This window comes from Rhinatrema bivittatum, chromosome 9, assembly GCF_901001135.1.
Source record: "Rhinatrema bivittatum chromosome 9, aRhiBiv1.1, whole genome shotgun sequence".
Lineage (NCBI taxonomy): Eukaryota > Metazoa > Chordata > Amphibia > Gymnophiona > Rhinatrematidae > Rhinatrema > Rhinatrema bivittatum.
This window is the reverse complement of record NC_042623.1, coordinates 19,070,598-19,094,949: the sequence shown is the minus strand read 5'-3', so window position 1 is coordinate 19,094,949 and position 24,352 is coordinate 19,070,598. Positions and strand designations below refer to the sequence as shown.

The 24,352-nt window shown below is 42.3% G+C and overlaps 1 protein-coding gene across 3 annotated transcripts in view; it reads right to left on the bottom strand.

The window, feature by feature from the left end:
• Nucleotides 1–24,352, bottom strand: part of MKLN1 (muskelin 1) — a 315,844-nt gene that overhangs the window by 235,847 nt on the left and 55,645 nt on the right. For 2 of the 3 annotated variants that reach the window (XM_029616983.1, XM_029616984.1), the window contains exon 2: nt 4,940–5,009. The exons of the other annotated variant lie outside the window; for it this stretch is intronic. In XM_029616983.1, the coding sequence (XP_029472843.1) occupies nt 4,940–5,009 (70 nt within the window). The remainder of the gene's footprint in view (nt 1–4,939; nt 5,010–24,352) is intronic. 3 annotated transcript variants of the gene reach the window in all.

Below are 24,352 nucleotides of genomic sequence, written 5' to 3'. Positions count from 1 at the left end.
TCAAAAAGCTTAATATGTGAAGATGTCCCACTCATAGAGAGTTGGAGGCAAAGGGATACAGCCATTTATATCTGATGTTCTCTTTACTAATGAATCATGTGACTTCTTTAAGTTCCCAGCTCTTCTTCAAAGAGATGGGAAGATAATATTGTATATCCCAATCTTAGAGACTTCCCACATAATACTGCAAAGGCCCCTGGCTTTAATTAAGTTTTCTTTAATGGGAAAATCATAAAGGCACATAATATTTATTTATTTAAAAACTTTTATATACCGGTATTAGTATGCATACATCATACCGGTTTACAATGTAACTTAAAAGGCAGAAATTACAATGAACAGGGAGGGCGAACAAGGAGGAGTATACAAAGAGCAGGAGGTGGAGGAATTAAAGCAATAAATAAAACTGCAACGGACTATTTACAGGAATATACAAGGCGTAGGCAAGATACTTGCGGAAGTCAGTGTACTTAATCAGGGTAGGCTTGTCGGAAGAGCCATGTTTTAAGTTTTTTTCTGAACTTGGCGTAACATGGCTCTAGCCTGAGAGTGGTAGGGAGGGCGTTCCATTGTTTAGGGCCTGCAATGGATAGTGCACGGTCCCTAGTAGAGGAGAGGTGGGCTTTTTTCAAAGGGGGAATGGAGAGGGTGCCTTTGTTGACAGTGCGAGTGGGTCGTTCAGTGCGTATAGGACGAAAGGGTTCATCCAACCAATTGGAATTGTGCGAGTGGATGGACTTGTGCACTATGGTTAGAATTTTGAAGAGAATTCGGGATGCGATGGGGAGCCAGTGGAGTTCTTTGAGTATAGGGGTAATGTGATCAGCTTTCCTTGCGTTGGTGATGACCCTGGCGATGGCATTCTGGAGCATTTGTAAGGGCTTGGTGGTGGAGGAGGGTAGGCCGAGGAAGAGGGCATTACAGTAGTCCAGCTTTGAGGAAAGGGTGGCTTGGACGACGGTGCGGAATATCTACTAGATAATATCTACTATAATAATATCTACTAGATAAATGAAGCTTGACCGACGTGCCGCAAATACGCAGTAGAGAGCAACTCTACCATGCATGCGTGGGCAGCACGTCGGTCAGAGCTTGCCTGTAACAAAAATGGCGCGGCCAGGAGCAGGAGCAGTAGCGGCGGCGGCGAGGAGCAGGAGCAGTAGCGGTGGCACACACGAGGGAGGGAGGGACCTCCCACGGAGATCTTCCATCTGCGCCAGCCGAAGGGGTTATGAATGAGCTGAGAGGGGAGGGGAGGGGATTGAGAGAGGGGGAGTGACTGAGGGGAGGGAGGAGGGAGGAGAGAGTGACTGAGGGGAGGGAGGAGAGAATGAGGGGAGGGGGAGGGGATTGAGAGAGGGGGAGTGACTGAGGGGAGGGAGGAGAGAGTGACTGAGGGGAGGGGGAGGGGAGAGGAGAGTGAGGGGAGAGGGGAGGAGGAAGTGAAGGGAAGGAGACTAGAGGGTGAGGGAGAATGAGGGGGCAGGGGAGAATGAGGGGTAAGGAAATGGACCGAAAAAAAAAATGTTAATGTAGCCCATTGTTACGGACTTAACGGCTAGTATTTAGATAAATTACTCTGACCTCAGACATCTATGGGCCTGCTCCATTTTTATAGACATATGATTGTTTCCCCCTATCTCGAGAGGTAAGGCAGGATTAGAAAGATGATAGACATTTAAATACCTCTAAAGCATCAATGCACAAGAGGGAAAGGAGGCTCTAGAATTAGGGGGTCATGGGATTAGCATAAAATAAAGTAGACTCAGAAGAAATCTAAGGAAATATTTCTTTACAGAAAGGGTGGTGGATGTATGCAACAGCCTTCTACTGAAAGTGGTAGAGACAAGGACAATATCTGAATTCAAGAAAAGTGTGGATTACGTTCAGGCGATCTTTAATAGGAATTGTAGCGCTGAGTTGCTGGAGTGGATCAGCAGATTAGTTAGTCCATATGTTCTTTTTCTACAATCACTTTTCCATGTTTCTATGTTAAGGATTACCTGGTATATTTTCAACACCTCCTCCATATAGTCATTACACTCAAGTGTCTCTGGGACCCTCTTTCCTGCAGGGTGTTTTGCCTGGATCAGTTTTCCCAAGTCTTCAAATTTATCCAGCAGCTCCTCTCTACTTATTTCCAGTTGTTGAATGCACATCTGCAGTTCCACCAAGCTTTGAGCCTGCTCCTCTACTTTTTCTGTGTCCTCAATTACTGCTCCAAATGTATCTTGCACCCCCCTAGCGTACTTCCTCATCAAGATGCTCCTCACATGCTGTGGCTGCCATTTTTTTTCTTTAATTGTAGTTTTGCTTAACCTTAAATCCAGTTTCCCTGGGGGGGGGGGGGCATGCAGTTCAGATCAGAGAGAGTCTCTGGTTCTCAATAAGGTTTATTGTTAGTTTTCCTTATTTAATTCTGTTGTAGGCCTTACACCCGCAGAGAGATCACCATCTAGGCAGCCATAAGACAGTGATGTCACCATCTCTCTCATACAAAACAATTTTGTAACCAGCTAATATATCCTGATCTAACCATTGCTTTTTATCTTTACGAATTCTTAGTACATGCAAATTTACATCTTGGGTCAGCCCACGCTAGATGTGTCAAACAAAAAAAAAAAGTGACTACAGATTTCATACATTCAGTTACCATAATAGATGAATTAGCAGGCAAACTCCTAGAATAATACCATCTGTTTAAACCCTCTCCAACACTTGGTTGAATTAGAACCATTTTGTTCATTTTTTCCTAGATTCTATGTAAAATCGTGCAGTCAACGAGTCTAGCACAAACATCCCTTGTTGCAGCTCTCCAGAAAGATGTATTAACCTCTCTCTTTAATAAAGAACTCATTTCCCTTTTCCAAGAAATGTTTACAAAGACCTCTAAAAGGGTGTTAATAGAGTTTGGTAGCCTAAGGCCATCATTTTTGGAAGTCCTCTGACAAAGTTTAAATATCTATCCAATGAAGAGCTACAAATGATCTTGTTTATTTAAATGGTAGTTTCTTTAGACAATCTGTAAGCTGAAAGAATCACACCAAACTAGTTTAAGTACTTCCTGTCCTCTCTCTTTATCCCCTGTTTCAAAAGTATATCACGTTGGGGCAGCCAGAAGGCAGAACTTACCATGATAAAGCAGGTTAGAAAGTGGCTGAATGATAGGCAATATAGGAAGATGGCAAAAACAGTTCACTCCATAGAAAGAAGCACACAACATACAGGGATCAATCTCAAGAACTGTTCTAGCCAACCTTTTTATAAGTGAAATTGCAAAGTGGCTCAAAAGGAAGGCATAACTTTTTAAAAATGACACCAAGATCTGTAAACAGGTGTCATATTCCAGGCAGCAGAAAGGTGAGGACGGGTTTAAGAAAGCTCAAAGGGTGATCAAGAGTGGCAGATACCATTTAGTGAAGAAAAGTACAACGTCATGCATTTGAGAAAAAACACAGGGAAGCAATACATAATGGAGCTTGAGGTCCTGACAGCCACCAAACAGGAGAAGACGCTGATGGTGACTCATATCTAATGATCTCATGGTGGCCAAATAGTGATGAAAACCAGTGGGGATGCTGGAATTTTATGTACAAAAAATTGTAAAGTCCTTATGTAGAGTATTATGTCCAGACCTAGAAGACAATTCTCCAGAGGAACACAGATTAGAAACAATCAGAAAAACAGAACTGGCGCTGTGTTTGCACCATGAGCTCTAGGATGTGAGGTTGAAGGACCATATATGCTGGAGGCAGACGGGTGTAAGAAATTCAAGCATCTCACAGATATAAAATACACACAATAAGGAAGCAGTTTTCAGTGGGAAAAAAAAAAAGTCCTTGCACACAGGATCATGTTATGAGGTAGAACACAGGTAGACCCACAAGGTGACATAAGGCAGTATTTTTTTCAACAAGAAAGGTGGTGCATGCATTGTATCATTCTTCAGTAGACATGGTGAGAATAAAAATAGCATAATTCAAAACAGACACAGGACAAGCAGAGAACATCCTTAACAATGGAAAAGTAAGGGTAAAGCCAGAGATCAAGCAGGATCTGTTGTACTGCCGCTGGCAGGGAAAATGGAAAAATGGATGGACTGAGTCGTCTTTATCTACAATCTCTTTCTACATTTTTGTGGTTATATGAAAGATATGTCTGCACTTAAGTAAATTACATTCATCCATTTAAGGCAAATATTTGTTTTTAATTTTTACATTTAACTGAAGACTGCCCAGCAACATTACTGTAAGTCTACCATGTAGTCTTGTCAGAGCAAGGCTAACAGAAGCAGCTATACCTACAAATATGTCTAGACAGCTAATATTTAACCCTGGAAAATGTATTTGTGCCAGAAAACTAAATGCTTTTGTTGAAGATTGATTCATCAATAATCACACCAACAATATAATTTGGGAGGCTTATTTTATAGGTTTATAAATCAGTGTGTTTGGAAGGTATGCCATAGAAAGCACAGCAATTTCTATTCACATATAACCAATGACCATAATTATTAACCTGAGGCTATGATACAGGACAGATTTTATGCCTCATAAATTTTACTTTCTTGAATTGCCTTTACAAAAAGGACGATTCCTGGCTTTCAGCTCTTTTGCAACAGAAAATTGAAAATGTTTGCTAAATCTTTAAAGTGTTTCAGTTCTGAATTTACTGCATCAAGTTGGGAATCACATAATAAAAACAGGGGCACATGCAACCCAACAAACATACATACATACAAAACCTCTCTCCATTTTATACACACACCTATAATATGTACACACACACACACACAATACATATATTTATACCACAAAAAAAGCATACCTATTCTGGTAGGTTCCCATGAAACCAAGACTAACTGCAAGTCTTGAACATCAGACTTCGATTACTTAAGTCACCATATCTATAAGAATTCTTCAGAAGGAATGACACTTACCTGGGGAGGGTAATTGCTTTCCGAAGACCAACGTGATGACTGGTCATTAGGCTTGTCAACTAAAATATTTCTGAAAAGCAAAAATTTGGGGGGGAAAAAAAAGTGAATGCCACTCACAGGGTGATTTTTCAAAACATTTATGCACACACAATTAGCATATACGTGCACAAGTAGCTTGTACTTGCACAGATACTATTTTATAATCATCAAAAGTATGCATGTATTTTCTGTCTCATGCATACTACATTTATGCATGAAAAAAATGGAGTGGTTTGGCGCATTCTAGAGCAGGGCCAAGAGGTAAGCATGCAAGTTGTTACTTTATAAGAGACTTATGCACATACATTTTGAAAACTTATTCACATAACTTTACATCTGCTACTTATCTTGCACAACTGATAACAGACCCAGCTTTTATTTACTATTTGTTGAGTGGGAGGTCTGGGTGAACTGGTGGGAGATCAGTGTAAAGAATTAGAAGGGTCTCAGCCTAGAGAAGGACAGAGTGAACTGGTGGAGGTTTTGGCAAACTGGTGATTAAAATTATGCGCACATTTTAAAATATACTGCGTTCCGCATGTAAACATGGTTTTTACAAGAGCACGTCAATTTTTTTCACACAAAAATAGATGCACTATGGTTTTTAAAATACGTAGGAACAGTATGCCCTTTCAATGCAATGCTGATATTCACACACAAGGAAACATATCCATGTATGCAGAGGGTAGACATGCACATATTTTATGGTGTGTGCATACCTGTCATGCGCAGGTTATAAAAGACTGTAGTAGATCTTCAGTGACCATATACTCATGTATGTGAGGCTGCATGGAGTTGTTTGAAATTACCATCGTAGTCTAGGTTTTCAAAATTGATCAAGATCAACAGAACAGGGAAATGAAATTCCAGGAAAAAGTAGAATTCAATCATCACAGATCACATGACAACATTATTTCTCAAACACCATTAATATGCGCTGCAATACATATCTGCAAATAGTGCAGGACAACCGTTAACTAAACAATCTTCACAACATAAATAAGCACAAAGTTTGAGAACATGTGCTGAAGTCCTTACAAGCTAACCCCTAGATTCATCGTTCTGCTATATTTATATCACCTGCGATAAGGCCCTATCGCACTCGATACCGGCACGTCACACAATAAAGAATGACCCTGTAAGTGAAGACAAGGGGCAGTTCATACATAAACTCAGATATAATAAAACTCATTACAGATAATCAGATTCTTTAATAAAACACCCTCACCTGAAGCTCAGCTAGAAAGCATTGTTTCTTGCAAATTTGCTGTTCATGTATGAAATATTTATTTTTATTTATTTATTTAAAATTTTTATATACCGGCATTCATGTTGCAAACACATCATGCCGGTTTACATATAACAGGGGTGTACAGTGAACAATTCAATAACCTATTTGTGTAGAAGGAAGCAGTTACAAATAACAAGGTAAAAGAACTGGGAGGAGAGAAGAAAAGGGAGAGAATAACATTAGGTATAGATATTTACATTAGTAATAACATTTTTACATGTGGAAGTGGTAGAATCTGGCTGAATAGAATTAATCGGTGTCCGGGAAAGCTTTTTTAAACAGCCAGGTCTTAAGTCTCTTCCTGAAGGTTGGGAGGCTGGGCTCCTGTCTAAGGTCCGGTGGGATGGAGTTCCATAGAAGGGGGCCGGCTGTTGAAAAGGCCCGATCTCTCAAGGTAATGTGTTTGGTAGTTCTGGCTGGGGGCACTTGAAGAGATCCTCTGAGTGTGTCTCTTGTTGGTCTGGAGGAGTTATAAATTTGGAATGGGAATTGTAAGTCGAGTGGGGTGTGTTGATGGATGGTTTTGTATATTATGGAAAGAGATTTGTAGAGGATTCTAAAGTGAACAGGCAACCAGTGGAGATCTTTTAGGATTGGAGATATATGGTCCCTCCTCCTGGAGTTTGTCAGTAATCTTGCCGCAGCGTTTTGTAACATCTGGAGGGGTCTAGTATAGGAGGAAGGTAGGCCCAGTAGGATAGAGTTACAGTAATCGATCTTAGAAAAAATGATAGCTTGTAGAATGGTTCTGAAGTCCTGAGTGTGGAAGAGTGGTCTAATTCTTTTCAGAACTTGGAGTTTGTGGAAACAGTCCTTGGTGGTTCTGTTGATGTAAGCTTTAAGGTTCATCCGGTTATCAATTAATACTCCTAGATCTCTCACCTGTGTAGTAGTTGGGATAGTTGGAGGATTAGAGATGGCATTGTTATCCGGGGAGATGAGAAGCAGTTCTGTTTTAGAGGAGTTTAAAACTAGGTTTAGGTTAGCCAGGAGATGTTTAATTTCGAAGAGACAGTTTTCCCAGTGAACCAATGTTTTTGTGTAAGATTCTTTAATGGGTATCACGATCTGGATGTCGTCGGCGTAGAGAAAATGTTTGAGGTTAAGGTTGGAGAGGAGTTGGCAGATAGGTAAAAGATAAATGTTAAAGAGTGTAGGTGACAGTGAGGAGCCCTGAGGGACTCCTATGGATGCGTCCATTCGTGAAGATTCTTTGTTCTGTATCTTAACCTTGAAGCCTCTGTTGGAGAGAAAAGATTTAAACCATGAGAGAGCGGTGCCTGAGATACCTATAGAAGCCAGAATGGAAGTGAGAATGGAATGATTGACCGTATCAAAGGCGGCTGATAGGTCCAGTAGAATTAAGAGGAAGGATTGGCCTTTGTCAAGGCCCATTAATATGAAGTCAGACATGGAGATGAGGAGGGATTCTGTGTTCAGTGATTTGCGAAATCCGTATTGTGATTGGAATATGATTTTGTTTTCTTCTATGTATTCGGAGAGTTGAGTATTGACAACTTTTTCTAGAATCTTGGCTATGAATGGGAGATTGGCGATAGGACGGAAGTTGTTGGGGTCTTTAGGATCCAAGTTGGGTTTCTTGAGTAGAGGTTTGATGGAGGCCAATTTGAGGTCGTCAGGATATAGTCCTTGGGAGAGTGAGCAGTTTATGATGTCCGACAATGTTTTAGCGATGGAGTCAGGGATGGCCAGGAGCAGTTTGGTGGGGATAGTATCCAAAGGATGGGAGGAAGGTTTCATTCTTCTTATAAGAGTTTGTATCTCTAAGATAGAGATGGGTTCAAGTGTTTCCAGACCATTGTTGTTGGGGGATGATTGTTGAAGAGACTGGTAAAGAGCAGGGTCGGTGGGATTAGAAGGCAGATGAGTTAGAAGGCTGTTGACTTTGTTGTGAAAATGAAGAGCAAGTTCTTCAGCTTTGGGTTGTGCTAGGTCGTTGGGAATCTCCTGTGGGATGATTTGGGTGAGATTGGAGACATAGGCGAAGAGGGCTTTTGCGTCGAAGATTAAGTGGTGAATCTTGGATGCATAGTAGTCCCTTTTGGATTTAGAGGTAGTTGACTTGTATTGATGGAGGGTGGCTTTGTAGATGGATCATGTATTGGTGCTTGGGGATTTGCGCCAGTCGCTCTCTTTCTGTCTTAGATTTTGTTTTAGCTTTCTTAGTTCTTCCGTGAACCATGGTTGTCTTTTGGAGGCGTTTGGGAGTGATTTTTTGGTTGCTAGCGGACATAGCTTGTCGGCTATGGAATCTGTGATGGCATGAAATCTGTGATGGCATGTGATGGCATGGAATCTGTGATGGCATGAAAAATATACATGAAGGGCTTATTGACTAATCCAACAGTTGGTCTTGCATGACATTATCCAGTTAGTTTTATCCAAAAAGCATATAATGCCACCCAAGGATAGCTATACTGGTACCTTGGCCACCCTTATAAGGTACCTGGGTTCTCAATTCCACTAAACACTATTCTTCAGGTTACTTTTTATTTGCTAAGAAAAGCATGGAGATGTGTGAACATTTCATGGTACACATGGATATGACTAATGAATGGTGTCAACCAAAATGCTCAGTGTCAACCAAAGGCAGTGCACCCTTAAGAAAGGTCAACATCATCACAATGAGCACTAACCGCTCCCCAATTGCAACTTCTCTTTTCTTCTTTAGAGTATGTTGACTTGCTTGGCATGGTGCTAGCAGGAACTTATAGACATTAACCAAGGAGAGGGCAGTTTAATGCCATCAGAATATGCTCTGATGAACGCACACAAATCATTGAACTTTTTTTGCCTAAACAATAAATGAAAACAGATACCATGCTCCAAACTCCATTCATACCAGCATGAAAAATTTAACAGGCCATTGTTATTGAAAGGGAGGTTATAAATGGACACAAATCTCAAATATTACACAAAACAATCTAAAATATAAAACAAGCAAAACAAAATTAAATAAAATAAAGCCAAAAATGCAAAAAGAAAAAACAAATTCTAAGCAAAAAAACCCCAAAAAACCTGAAATAAAGTGACCAAAATATATTTTACCAACAACTTCTAAAACATTTTAGCTGGCGCTCAAGTTTTCTAATCTTTCCACCCCTAAAAATATATATAAATGTTAGTGGTTGAGAAACACTGGTCTAGACTATTTAGCACATTGAGGGGAAGGCAATTAACATGGGTAAACCCTTTTAAAATTGTCCTCTGCACTATACACTTGTCCTCCCCTTGATGTGGCCAAAATCTAAACACTATTCAACAATGGCGCATCAAAAGGAGGTGCTTCCAGGGCCATGTTTAGGTCAGTGGAAGGAAAGGGACATGCATAGATTGCTTTTTCAACAAAACTCTATCTGCAAAAATTTCTAAGTAGCAGCACGCACATACCTTCACTTTGAGAACTGGTGCAAAACCCACGGGTAAAACACGGACAGGATAAAAACTACCCCCACAATGGACAAGTCAAAGAGCAAAAGCTTGGTAAAAATTACACCAAGGACTTTGAAGCCCTGTGGCTAAACACCAACCCACTGTCAATAGAAGCCTATAATACAAAAGAAATCTTTGAATACATTCTATTGTGTCTGCACTATATCTGCAGTACTCTGGGCGGGCAAGGAAAAAGCACAAAACAGGAAATTAACTATCTGTATCCTTTTCCTCCATTACCAAATCTACAGGCCGATGCAATAACGTGTGCCCAGCCCAGCGCACAGGTTAGCGTGTGTTTTGGCATCCACCGAGTTAGCAAATTACTGAGCAATATCAAACTTACCAACTATTGCAAAACGTTTTGGAAAAAATTGTGTAGGAACAGCTGGAAGATTAAGTATGATAGGCAATTTTTGGATGCGAATCAATTCAGCTTCCGTAGGAGTCACTGAACAGAATATATATATATATTTTATTTTTTTTTGCATAAATGTGTTTACTGATTTTAAATATGCCAATTACAAATCACAAAATATACAAAGATAAACATAACCAAATGTTCTTATTCATGGTAACCCTTTCAGAGAATTTCCCCTTCCTCCCTTCCCCCCACTCCCTCCCAAACAGGCCCATACAATAAACCGCGTGGGAGAGCCAGCGCTCCGAGGCGAGCGCCCGCTCTCTCAACGCGCGCTCCGAGGCACCTCTCCTGGGCGCGCGATTCAGTATTTAAATTAGGGCCCGTGCTAATAAGTAGACGCTATGGACACTAGCGCGTCCCTAGCACTGCCTTATTGGCGGAAGTGGCAGCTGTCAGTGGGTTTGACAGCAAACGCTTAATTTTACCGGCGTCAGTTGTCGAACCCGCTGACAGCCATGGTTTCGGAACAAGGACGCCAGCAAAATTGAGCGTCCGTTTTCCAACCCGCGGGCAGATTTTTTTTTTTTTGGGGCCTCCGACTTAAAACCCTCTTGATATTAAGTCGGAGGGTGTTACAGAAAAGCAGTTTTTTCTGCTTTTCTGTAAACTTGCCTAGTGCTGTCTGAAATTAACTCCTGCCTTTGGCAGGAGTTAATTTCTGAAAGTTAAATGGGCCCAAACTAGAGTGTGAATTTTTTCTTCAGTAGCAGCTAACAAGTAGAATAAATTGCCTGTTGAGCTCAGACAGTAGCAGGATTTTAAACCCTGATTTATTGATTTATTTATTTATTTATATACCGACATTCGATCTGAGATATCACACCGGTTTACATTCAGGTACTGTAGGTATTTCCCTATCCCCAGAGGAGCTTACTATCTAAGCTTTGTACCTGAAGCAATGGACGGTAAAGTGTTGAGAAAGGCATTAAAGACGGTGCTCCTTGAGGAGGCATTTGGATGAAGAAGCATGACTTAATTTCAAGCAATTTAATTGCTATTTTTAGGTGTATTCACATAGATGTAATGTTCTGTATGTTGTCTATTGTATATGTAATATTTTTGTATTATGTTGATTTTATGATTGTTTTATTATAATCCACGCTGAACAGAATCTCAGAAGTAGCAGAATATAAGCATTATTAAATAAATAACTCCCGATGCAATAAGGAGATTAACACATCCAAAACTTGGGCCCAAACAAAAGCATAGCTAATAGTGCTCATCATATGTAAATTCCATATAGATGAGATTATTAGCTATTACCCCAGATGCAGAAAAATCGCCGGTTGTCCAATGCACCCTTTTTAACGCAGCAAATTTAATGCCAGCCCGGGAGTTGGCGTTAGGCCATGCTGTGAGTCAAGTCTGTCACACAGCAAAAGGGGGAGCCTGGGGTTTCCACTTGGGACAGCATTCAGCAGGCATCTCGGTGACCCGGCACGTGCATTTCGGTTTTATAGGTCCACTCTGGCATATTTGGTTAACTGCTACTTCCCCCCAGTCATGAGACATACACACATCATGCGAAAGCAACAGTCTGATCCTCCAGGTTATGAAAACCATATTTTAAAAAATCACTACATAGAAAAAGTCCTAGTCTCCAGTTGGATAAACCTGGGTGCAAGTTTACGGAACTGAGTTTATAAATTGAAAATGGTTTCCTGATGTGTAGACAAATGGCAAGCCTAACTTTGTGCCAGGCAATTTTGCCCCAAACTCCATAGCTACACAAAATCCAGACACCATGTACACGTCCCCCCTCCCCGCCAGTCTCCAGGGGGCCCAGATGCATTTGGGTGCTAGGGATACACAATTGCTCCCTTGCCTATCCTTTTTAGTGCAGTAGCTTATTATATTATAGCATCGGGCGCCCAGGAAAGGTGGTTGTGAGCGCGTTAGGAAAACGGGCGCTCAATATGAGCACCCGTTTTACCACGCATGATATTATATTGGCTCCCTTCCACCTGGCAGCATCAAATGCCTGGAAGAGCCTTCCTGAATGGATGCTCCAGGCTCCTTCTTACCTCATTCAAATTCAGCCAGAACACTCACCTCTTTAAGGCTGCTTTTTAATACATGAACCCCAATTCTTTCTGCTCATGTAACAGATTGAGTCAGACTGGGGAGTGCATTTCTCAGACAGAACTGTGGCCGATATTCTATACCTACTTTATATTATGCATGAAAAGGCCAATTAGCAACAATTTACAATGCCAGAGTTAGAAATGTTTTCAGACTCAAACTGAAGAGGAGCTTCTCTTTAGTATCAGATAAAACATTTACCACCGCCTACATTTAACCTTCTCAGTCATGGTCTCTTATTTGTCCAAATGTCAATTTTGACTAGACTATAAGCTCCTAGGAGCAGGGACTGTCCTTTATATGTTGCTCTACAGCGCTGCATACATCCTGTAGTGCACTATACCAGTGGTAGGCAACTCTAGTCCTTGAGTGCTGCGAACAGGTCTGGTATTCAGGCTAGCCACAATGAATATGCATGAGGTACATTTACATACAGAAGGGGCAGTGCATGTAAATGTATGTCATGCATATTTATTATGAATATCCTGAAAACTTGTTTCCAGCATTCAAGGACTGGATTTGCCTGCTCCTGCACTCTATCAATGATAATATAGGAAGCAGCTTAATAAGACGACAAATGATGGATAATCTTCTTTCAACTAAGGGTGCAAAAGTGTTCAGCATGCACCCAAAGACACATCCTATTAAGAGCATTGTTTGAAATACACCATTTGCCTGCCATTCCTATTCCAGTTTGCATTTAGGCTCTGCGCAGTTAACTCTCCAAACTCAAATGGAGCATTAACATGCTAGCTGTAGCATAAACTAACCTGCCCGCATCTGAAACACAGTGTGACCTGCACTGTGGTCTCTGCTCCCTACCCCTGCAAGAAGAATTCCTATTTAACTGCCGCCTTCAAGCTAATGACTTCTGTGCCAACAGCTAGGCACAAGGAAGAGAAAAGAAACACACAGCCTTGGCTTCACACTGTTACGGGAGTGGAATGTTCTCTACATAGCAGCAATTATATTCTTCAAGTGCCAGGGAGGAGGGAAGGAGGCATCAGCTGATAGCAGAACAAAACAAACTGGCTCCGAAGCATTACTCAGCTTAATTCACAGGCATGGAAATTTACCGAGCTGTGAGCCGGCTGGTCCCAGGAGACAAACAGAATTGGCTGCTCGACTCTAGCACAAGCTTTGCAAGTCAAATTACACTTACAATATACATTCAAGCAACCATTTTCCCTAATCAGATTCTATTCGTTTCTTTACACTCATAGGACTAAGGAAATATAAGAGAAGAGAACATTACCTTTGGGATTCATTAGGTTACAAGTCTATAAACTCAGGGCATATGTAGAGGACAAGGGATGCTGTTATTTGAGTTACAGGTTCTTCCAAATGTTACTCTCTCCAAATTCAGCTGCTGCTGACATTGAGTCTGGTGGCAATTTTCTGCACCAACAAATTAAGATTTAATTGATATTTGTAGTTGGGAAATGTGAAGAAGGAATGTAGCTGTTTCAAGCAAGGCCCTTAAATTAACTAACGACCCATCCAACACATCACTTTGGTCAAGCTAACACTGCAAGACAGACAAAAATGCACAGACCCCCCCCCCCCCCCCCCCCCCCCCACACACACACACACCCCTTTTCGGCATTACTGAAACACTGCTTACTGAGTTTACTGTGTGAACAGTACAATTACCAGCTATTCCCAGCTCAGTGAGTCTGGGAAAAATAACTAAAATGAAGATTGCTGGATCCCAACCATACCATGTAAAATCACAACAGATTTCTAAACCAAGTTTAGGGGTCGGCCCGGCAGCTCAGTGCCATATGGAAGGTTCCCCGTTCAGACCCTGTACAGGGGCTTCCGCTCACTGGGTCAGCTGGGGATGCCGCAGAGGCGACATTCACAGCTCCTGGGGAAAGGCTTGGGGAGTCACTGTCATTGCTCAAGGGCGACACCTAGTGACTGTATTCAGGGATCGTGATCGCAGCGTTTTGGAGGAAGCCATGATGCCTGGTCCCCAGCTACGTACTGTCGCTGCAATGACCAGCCTAGATACCTTAGAGTGGGTGGATGTTAAAACAGAAGAAAACTCCTCAGATAGTTGTGAATGAAAGCTGATGGGCACGAAGATCACAGCACCAGTTCTGATTCAGCTGGAGGCCCAAAGGAAGAGGAGAAAATTGCCAATTATTAAAAAATGGTTTATGCACTGTTTTAGAAAGCGGAGGCCTAATTAGTTCATGGTGACCATGCATGCTTCAAAATAAGTCAAAATATGAAATAGAAGAGTCAATCATTTTAGTATCAAAAGCCACAAACAGCACTGACAAACAGAGAGGGTTGATTGAGGAAGATGACAGATTTAAATATCTGTTTATTGTATATAAAGAGATTAATGTGAGAATTATCCACAGAACAACTGAGGAAAATATCCTCATATTTTCCGTCACGCTTTGAAGGTAGTGGCACTGAAACCCACTTATTAGGAAACTGTTTGCATGTGTCAAATTAATGTCCAAATTGAAGGAAAAGGTAGTGCTCCTTCAAAGGCAGGACTCTGTAAGAAAATATTGTCCTGAACTGCTATCAATCTGCATTTAGATGGTTCCATTAGTACAGAGACTAATTTCTCTATATTGGTTCTATTAGATCACGATTCAGTGTTCACAGTGGATCATTCAGTATTGGAAGGGCCAAGTGCAAAGGGACCGAGAGCTGTTGTGTATGCTTTTATTCCCCTATTCCTTGCAGACAGGACCCAATTCACAAGCCTAGAGACTTCATTCTAAACGTTGTATCTGTTCACCTGTGGTGTCTCTCCCCAAGAGGCACGCTGCTTTCACTACTCCTTTTTAGCATCCTTATGGAGCCATTTTCAAGGGAAACTGTTAAATTTCCAGCAGATGATACTACAGCTTTATATCCCCTTCTGGGGCGAGTCGGTTAGATGCGTCGGGGAGGTTTATAGATGGATGGAAGATTACAACTTAAATCCCCACAAAGCAGCATGCATGACTGTCTAGCAATCCATCTACTTGTATGCAGGAATGAGACTGTCATCAAGATTCCAAGCCAAGGATCTCGTGCACAGCCTCAGCGTGAAAATAGATTCCCCTTTGACTTCAGAGGTTCACATTTCCTCTGTACTGAAGGCAGGCTTTTATTACTTAAATCAGCTAAAAGGGATTCATCTGTTTACCCAGTCAAACATTGTGAAAATTGTGTATGCGATTATTATGGCACGTATTGGTTACCGCAATGTCTTATACTCTGGGTTACCTTCAAAACAATCAAGATGTTTACAGTTAATGCAAAATGCTATTGCTAAATTGCTGGTTCAAGCTAAGATTGGGGGATCTTGTTGCACCAGTTCTAACCATGCTTTACTGTTTACAGATTTGTCCAGCAGATTACATTTAAATCCTTGATTATGGCTTAAAAACTTTCATGGCTTGGGACCTGCCTATCTGATGAACTAATTAATATGTTATGTGCCTTTTTACCTACTGTGCTCTCAAGGGAAAAACTTTTTTTTTTAGTGATTCTACCTATAAAAGTGGCAAGTTTGGCAATGTACCAAACAAATTATGTGCGATACTGACAGTGAAATAAGCCAACACAAATGGTGCACCTTTCACCAAAAATTGTTTTATTTACTGAAGGTTAGTAGGGAACAATTTAGGAATATCCTTCTGCTTTTTATTGGATCCTCGATTACTATTAATACTATGATTAAAACATAACATTACAAAAAGTGCCTAATTTGTTATGTATATTAGATTGTGTGCAGTTTATTGTAATCTGTCCCGAGCAGTTTTGGAAGCACAGGCTAACTAGCAAATTAAATAAATAAAAAGGTTGTGCATTTCTCCAATTCCATATCTAGGATCTCTCATTCAATCTCTTACAGAATGTCATACTTAAGACTCTCTCTTTCCCCCCACAAAACATTTCAAATGTAATAAAAGTTTGACTGGGTACATAATATTAAAAAAAAAAAAAAAGTTGCCATAAGGGAATCACACACCTTCAGATTGTAATTATCAAAAAAGATATGAGACAGAGCTCAACAATTAGAGTATAACTGAATTTAAGCAGTGCATATACAAAAACTGTTGAGACCAAACATTTATTAGTTTTAAACAATGTTAACGCACTAAATTACTACATCTAATAAAACCTGTTTTGCAATCTAAGCTTCTCAGCTAAATTTGAGAATTATAGACCATCCCATTTTGTAGGCCTCATGCTCCTCCTCCCTGCTTCCCCTCCCAGCAGAGATGCATGTTACGCTGTTGATTAGAGCTGGCAGGAACACAGGAATGAGCTAGGGTGCGCTCAGTTTGCACAGCAGCCTCATCCCCTCCACCCATAGGGTTCCCGCCTCCTTTTATAACCCAGGCATCACAGTGACAATCCTCAGTAGAGGAGCCACAGATCACTGTTCCTTTCACAGCCACAAGTAGTTAACCTTCTCCCAAAAAAACTACAAGTGACCAAAAGCTTTTCAAGTGCCCATAACATTTAAAACAATGCACAAAATACTGAAACACCCACTTTGCTGTTGCTTCCTTGAGCACATGATAAAACCTTTATTTCGCACCTCCTTAAATTTTTTATCTTGCTCAAATATATTTTGATTTTTCTGAATTCTTTTACATTTAATTGAAGATCAAAAGGGTTCACTCTCTTTGCCTAGTCAAGAAATGGTAGTTGACATTGGGGAGAACCGATATGAGTGCCACCCTGCAGATGACCGCTTCCTGAGCTCCCAGACCTAACATGGTTCAGTCTGTTTACTTTCCTCAGTTCTGAGAAGATTTCCCTTTGATTTGGTAAAATGAAAGGGTAAGGTTAGGACATTCTCTATGGAGCCTTTGACATCAGCCCAAGGTCCCATGGATGCCTCCTCTGGGCAGCTTAGATGCAGCTGAAGAAACCCATATATACTTATTTCTCACTGAATGTGGGACGTATGGAACAGATTTACTGTATTAATCCAGCAACCATCATACTGCACTAGGTTCCTGGAAATGTACCAGGTAACCCTTAAGAGCTGAAAGCTTCTACGTGCAAAAGGGCATAATCATCGGTTGCTTTGGAGTATATTGTCTCTTATTAAGCTAGAAACTTACTTACCATATTTATTGCTCCATAAGACGCACTTTTTTCCCCCAAAAGTAGGGGGGAAAATGTCTGTGCGTCTTATGGAGCGAATATTTAAAAAAAACAAAAAAAACAAACTAAAAATCTAACTTCAACCCCCCAACCCTCCTGACCCCCCCCCCCACCCAGACCTGCCAAGTTAATTTACTACAACCCCCCCACCCTCCTGACCACCCCCCCCCCCAAGACCTGCCAAAAGTCCCTGGTGGTCCAGTGGGGGTCCAGGAGCGGTCCAGGAGCGATCTCCTGCACTTGGGCCGGCGGCTGCCAGTAATCAAAATGGCGCCGGCGGCCCTTTGCCCTTACTATGTCACAGAGGCTACTGGTGCATTGGTCGGCCCCTGTGACATAGTAAGGGCAAAGGGCCGCCGGCGCCATTTTGATTACTGGCAGCCGACAGTCCAAGTGCAGGAGATCACTCCCGGATCCCTGCTGGACCACCAGGGACGTTTGGCAGGTTTTGGGGGGGGGGGGGGGGTCAGGGGGGGGAGGGGTTTTTAATTAATTTAAAGGGGTGGGATGGGGATTTTTTTGGGGGGAGGGAGGGTTCCCACAGAAAGAGAAAGATAAAAATTTTCTGATCTGGGAGTGGACCGAAATGGCCCTCCCCAGACCCGAAAACAAAATGGAGACAAAAAAAAAAATGTTATGCACTCCCATAATTTGCTCCATAAGACGCACAGGCGCCCGGGGGACAGCAGGTTTAGCACACGATTTTTTTTATTTTTTTTTAATTTTCCCCCTCTGAATCCTAGGTGCGTCTTATGGTCAGGTGCATCTTATGGAGCGAAAAATACGGTAGCTTATAAATTAGGATAGTACTTAATCTTCAATATTGAGTGGATGCCGCGTTCTCAATATGAAATGCGGCATTTCATATTGAAGTGGCATTCAGCAGCATTTCATACTGAGAACGTGGCGTCCAGCGGCACTCAATAATGAGGATTAAGTTAAGTACTATCCTAACTTATAAGCTAAGTAAGTTTCTAGTTTAATAAGAGACAATATACTCCAAAGCAACCGATGATTACGCCCTTTTGCACATAGAAGCTTCCAGCTCTTAAGGGTTATCTGGTACATTTCCAGGAACCTAGTGCAGTATGATGGTTGTGGGATTAATACAGTAAATCTGTTCCATACGTCCCACATTCACTGAGAAATAAGTATATATGTGTTTATAATTAGGAGGTTTTTTTCAAATGCAGCTGAAGAAATCCAGCATAAGCACTGAAGAACCATATCGATATCAGTATCTGGCAGCTCTTCCAAGCTCAGAAGCTTCTCTAAGCTCCAGGGGTAAGACTCCCAGCTCTTCTGTCTGGCTTTCAGCTGAGGCCTCTGGAGGACCCTGTATGTTCCACAATCCCAAGTGGCTAAGGTTTTAGCATTATCTGAGGTGAGGGCATGGAGCCAGAGATGGAAGCCGAATTGAGCATCTCTTCTGGGATGAGTGGCTAAGATGGGAGGAGTACATGAGGCCAGGTAGACAGCTAGGTCTGAGGTAAATAACTTCAACAGAAGAATCAGGTGGGGCAAATATGTACTCTGATCCCTGGCATTTTCAGACACTGACACCAGTTGTGGCCCCTAGATTAGTCTTAGCATTGTCTGAGACAACACCTGTGATCTTCCATTGCCTCAGGTACAAACAGATTGCAAGTCCACTGGGGTCAGGGAAATACCTACAGTACCTGAATGTAATACCTGAAAAACAGAATATCTCTCAAATATATAAATAAATCTCACTGTATGAAAACAGGTGAGATGTCACAGATACTGAAGGTATTTCTCAACTATGTGATTTTTTTTTTATTTCTTTTTAAGGACGCAGTGCTCAAACAAACAAACAAAAAAAATTAGGATGTGATGTTCTGACACCATAACCCTAAGATACTTTTCATGGGACACCAGAGTTCTACTTTACAAGCAACAAATGTGGCAGTTATTAAAGAATCTTATTCGCCAAAGCAAAGCTGAGCTTTCAGAGAATGACATACAAAATTTACGATTATCCCCAAGAAATGTTCAAGTATTTGATGGAGATACTGAATTCCTCTACCACCACCACCACCCCGGGTACCTACCACATCTAGGATATATTTTCTTCCCAATTACAGAAGTCAAGGGAGTCCAAATGAAGGAGACATTGATTCTACTCTAGAGCTTTGACAACTCAGCTATACTGGCGACCTCCCAAGAATATGTTACATGATTGTAGGAAAACTCTCCTCTTGTATTGAGCAGACTGCAAACTGTAGGGAAATACTTTTATCTTCTGTCCCAAAACCAAGAAATCCCTGTTATGAAAAACATTTGAACATCATGCTGAATCTAAGGTGAAGGTAACCAACAACATAACATAGCATAGATATTTATCATCTACCGGGGCAAATAATCGTGTCAAATTCATATTTAAACATATCGTTAAATATAAGAGGATCCGCTTTTGTTTTCCCTCCCAGTTCATTTAGAACATTTCCTTAAAGATGAACCTTCTGGTAGCAACTGACCTTGTGTCCAGGTGCTGCTCTTGTTTGTTACCAGGGTTTGATGATCTAATGTTAGCATAACAAAATCCGATGCTGGTTATCAGTCATTATTTAAATGTTTGCTTTCCTTTTTCTTGATCTGTCATCTTTCTCTTGCATTTCCCTCATCTTGTGGGCTGGAAAACATGCTTAGGGTAATTTCTTTTCTCCCTCTTATATTTTTTGAAACATGACATGTTATTTCTTATCTCAATCTATTTCTATGGATGTATTCTCAGTATCAATAAAAATGAAATTTAAAAATAAATAAAAGGCAATTGTGGGGGCTGTCTATAAACATGACAACAGAAAGAGACCATATGGCCGATCTAGTTGGTCCATCTGTCCAATTATTGCAGCCCTTACAATAGCCATCATTCCCTCAGAGATCCCCTGAATTTATGCATTGCTTTCTTGAATTCAGATACCATTTTGCCTCCACCATGAGTTGTTCTATGCATTCACTACTCTCTTTGTAAAGAAATATTTCCTAAGATTACTCCTGAGTCTACTCTCTTTCACCCTAATCCCATGAACCTTCATTCTAGAGTCCCCTTTCTGTTGAAAAAGACTTACCTCCTGTGCATGGAAAACGTTTGAGATATTTAAATGTATATCATAACTCCCATCTTGCCTTTCCTCTAGGGTATTTATGTTTAGATCTTTAAGTCTATCCCTATATGCTACTGAACGAAGCCCACTGATCATTATAGTAGCCACCCTCTGGACAGACTCCAACTGATTTATATCCTTTTGTCTCACCAGAGACAGGATGGAGGCGGTCAAGAGAAGGGCGACCAAAGTGGTGGGTGGTCTCCATCGAATGACTTATGAGGAGAGGTTGAAGAACCTGAATATGTACATCCTGGAGGAGAGGAGGAGCAGGGGTGATATGATACAGACCTTCAGATACTTGAAAGGTTTTAATGATCCATGGTCGTCAACAAACCTTTTCCATTGGAAACAATTTAGAAGGATTAGGGGTCACGATTTGAAACTCCAGGGAGGGAGACTTAGAACCAGTGTCAGGAAATATTTATTCACTAAGAGGGTGGTGGATGCCTGGAATGCCCTTCCGGAGGAAGTGGTGAAGACTAAAACTGTGAAGGATTTCAAAGGGGCATGGGATAAACACTGTGGATCCCTAAAAAGCTAGAGGATGGGAATGAATAAAATAGCTTAACCGGCACGGAGCAGCAGTTACTACCCTTAAGAGAAACATGGGAGTAACCTGCACGGAGCGGCAGTTACAACCTTGGGAAGCTTGCTGGGCAGACTACATGGACCATTTTGGTCTTTTTCTGCTGTCATTACTGTGTTACCATTTGGAGGGAGCAATATCACCTCCCTTTTTCTGCTGACCATTCCTCTCCCTATGTAGCCAAGCATCTTTCTAGCTTCTACTGTTGCTTTATCCACCTGTTTCACCACCTTAAGATCATCAGATAGAATTACCCCAAGTTCCTGCTCTTCTTTTGTGCTTAGAAGAATTTCACCTCCAATACTATCCCTCTTTCTTGGGGTTTTGCAGCCTAAATGCATTACTCTGCATTTTTTTAGCATTAAATCTAAGCTGCCTGTCTCTAGACAATTCAAGCTTCGTTAGATCCCTCCCCATGTTTTCCACACCTTCTGGCCTACCCTGTTGTTGATTTTGGTATCACTGGCAAAAAAGAAACCTTTCCTGACAATCCTTCCTCTATGTTGCTCACGAAAATGTTATAAAGAACCAGTCTTAGGACTGATCACTAAGGCACATTGCTAATAATATTCACCTCATCCAAGTAAACTGCATTTATCATTATCCTTTGTCGATTCCCACTCAACCAGTTTCTAATCCAGTCAGTCACTCTAGGTTCCATACCAAGGGTACTCAAATTTCCTGTGCAGAACTGAGTTAGACTTAGTTTTTGGGTACTTGCCAGGTACTTATAGTCTGAATTGGCCACTGTTGGAAACGGGATGCTGGAATTGATGGATCCTTGATCTGACCCAGAAGGGCATGTTGGATTTCAGTAAGGCCTTTGACACATAAGAACATGCCCTTCTGGGTCAGATCAAGGATCCATCAAGTCCAGCATCCCGTTTCCACACAGGCCAAGGAAGTGGAGAACGTTTTAGCTCTTAGCAAGGTAGAAATCACTGCCGCAAAGTATCCATGTTTCAGCAAGCAAGCCCTTTCAAGGGCCATACTATAAGACAAAATTGTGTCAGGTTTTCGTGAAGGACAGGGCCCTGCTGCAACAGGTGCACTGAAAATCTAAGAAGTGAATCTACCAGAAACCTCTGTAGATCTGCATATGACGGTCTCCTGGGCCAATCTGGAGCGATCAAGAGCACCATCCCCCTGTGGTGTTCGATCCTTCAAATCAATCTGCCCAACATGGGCCATGGAGGAAAGGTATACAGCAACTTGTCTTCCAGCCACTCTGCACCAGGGCATTGATCGCCAATGATTTTGGTTCTCTTCTGCGGCTGAAGAACCATAGAACTTTCGCGTTGCACAGAGTCACCAACAGGTCCAGGAACAGGTGACCCCAGTGATACCAAATCAGCTGAAGCACCTAGCCTGACAATGTCCACTCTCCTGGGTCCAGACCCTCTCTACTGAGAAAGTCTGCTCTGACATTGTCTTTGCCTGGAATGTGCAAGGCTGAGATCATCTGGAGATGCACCTCCGCCCATTCCATAAACTGATCTATTTCCAGCGACACCTGCTGGCTCTTGGTACGTTCCTGCCGACTGATGTAAGCCACGGTCATTGCATTGTCTGACATTATTCAGACTGATCGATCTTGCAGCCTGTCGCCAAACTGCAAACATGTTACCGGACAGCCCTGGCTTTTAGCCGATTGTTGCATCCATCGGTCTTCGACTGCTTCGCCCCGCCTACCTCTCTACTCTCGGCTCCTCCCGCTCACCTTGAACTGATGACTGCCACGGCATCCGCTTGCCGTTCTCTCCGGCATCCCCAGACCGGCTTTGGTGCTGCCTCCCGCCATTCTCCTTCAAGGTACCTCTAGGGCGCGCACGCACACGCCACCCTCATCTTTAACTCCACGTTGGTACGAACCTCAGGGGTGTCCCCCTGTTCGGACGTCACAACTTCTGGGTAAATCTGCCTACAGTAATTTGCTAGCTCGTTGAGTTAGCACCAGGATTTGTACAGATGGGATTCACTCTCCGTTCCTAAGCTACTCTGCCACTCCAGCGCTATCTGGAACTCTTACTACCCTTCAGGGTTTCTAACGGGGTACCCGCTCCTCGGGGCGCCTCTGCTTCTTTCAGGTGATATCAGTAAACCTGTACTCGCTCCTCGAGGGCCCATGTTCCCTGTGTCGCTGCCTGCAACCTCTACCCTTCTGCTTGGAAGAACTAGCTTACAGTTACCATTAGTGAGTACAGAAACCATCTCTCTCCACAGTACTGCTTCACTGGAATCAGGTACTCGCTCCTCGAGGGCCTGCTTTCTGCTCCAGTGCCAGACCTCTCATCTAATGGAATCTTTGTTACTGCTAAGTGAGTACAACGCTACCGAGTCTCTCTGCTCTAAGGGATCAGGTACTCGCTCCTCGAGGGCCTGCTCTACCTGTCTCCGAGCTTCTCCTATCTTTACATTGGGACTCTGAATGCTAATCTTATTGTGTGCTCATAACTCTCAGTCTCTTTCCACTACAGCACTGCCTTGCCGAGGATCCACTGTTCTAGCATTCTGCATGAGATGCGCCCAGCCGGGCTCTACAACCACTACTCACTACTGCCACCTTTGGTAGCTACTCAAACTGTTTAATAAAAGATTCAAATCTGTGTTTGTCTGTCCGGAGTCTAGCCTGACACCGTGATCCCTCACGGGACTGCCCCCTGTGGGCGTGGTCAGCTGCCACAGTGTCCAAGGATCCACCCAAACACCATTAACCATAACACCAATTGATGTTCTAGAGAGTCTCTTCTGCACTCCAGCACCCTTGCGCTGTCAGCTCCTGACAGTGACCTACACAACCTAGGAGACTTGCATCCTTTGTCAGACAAGTGGGGACAGGCAAATTCCCTTCTGTAGATGATTCACCTGCAGCCACCACTGTGTTGGGTAGAGATCTCCATTGGCAGGTGGAGCCGAACCGAATAGTCCTGAGATTGCGGATTCCTCTGAGACAGTAGGGGGCGCTGAAGAGGAGGCATATGTGCCGTTGCCCACGATACCACTTCCAAGGTGGCTGCCATTAAGCCAAGGACCTGCAGGTAAGACCATATAGTTGGATACAGAATGTTCAACAGATGGATTTGAGCTAGCAACTTCCAAATTGGAGCTTCCATCAGGAACTACTTGCCTTGCAGCATTTTGAACTGAACTTCCAGGTATTCCAGCGATTGAGTAGGCTGAAGGCTGCTCTTGGCTAGGTTCACCACCCAGTCGAGCTCCCACAACAGGGAAATCACCTTGCGAGTTAAAAGGCGGCTCTCTTCCAGTC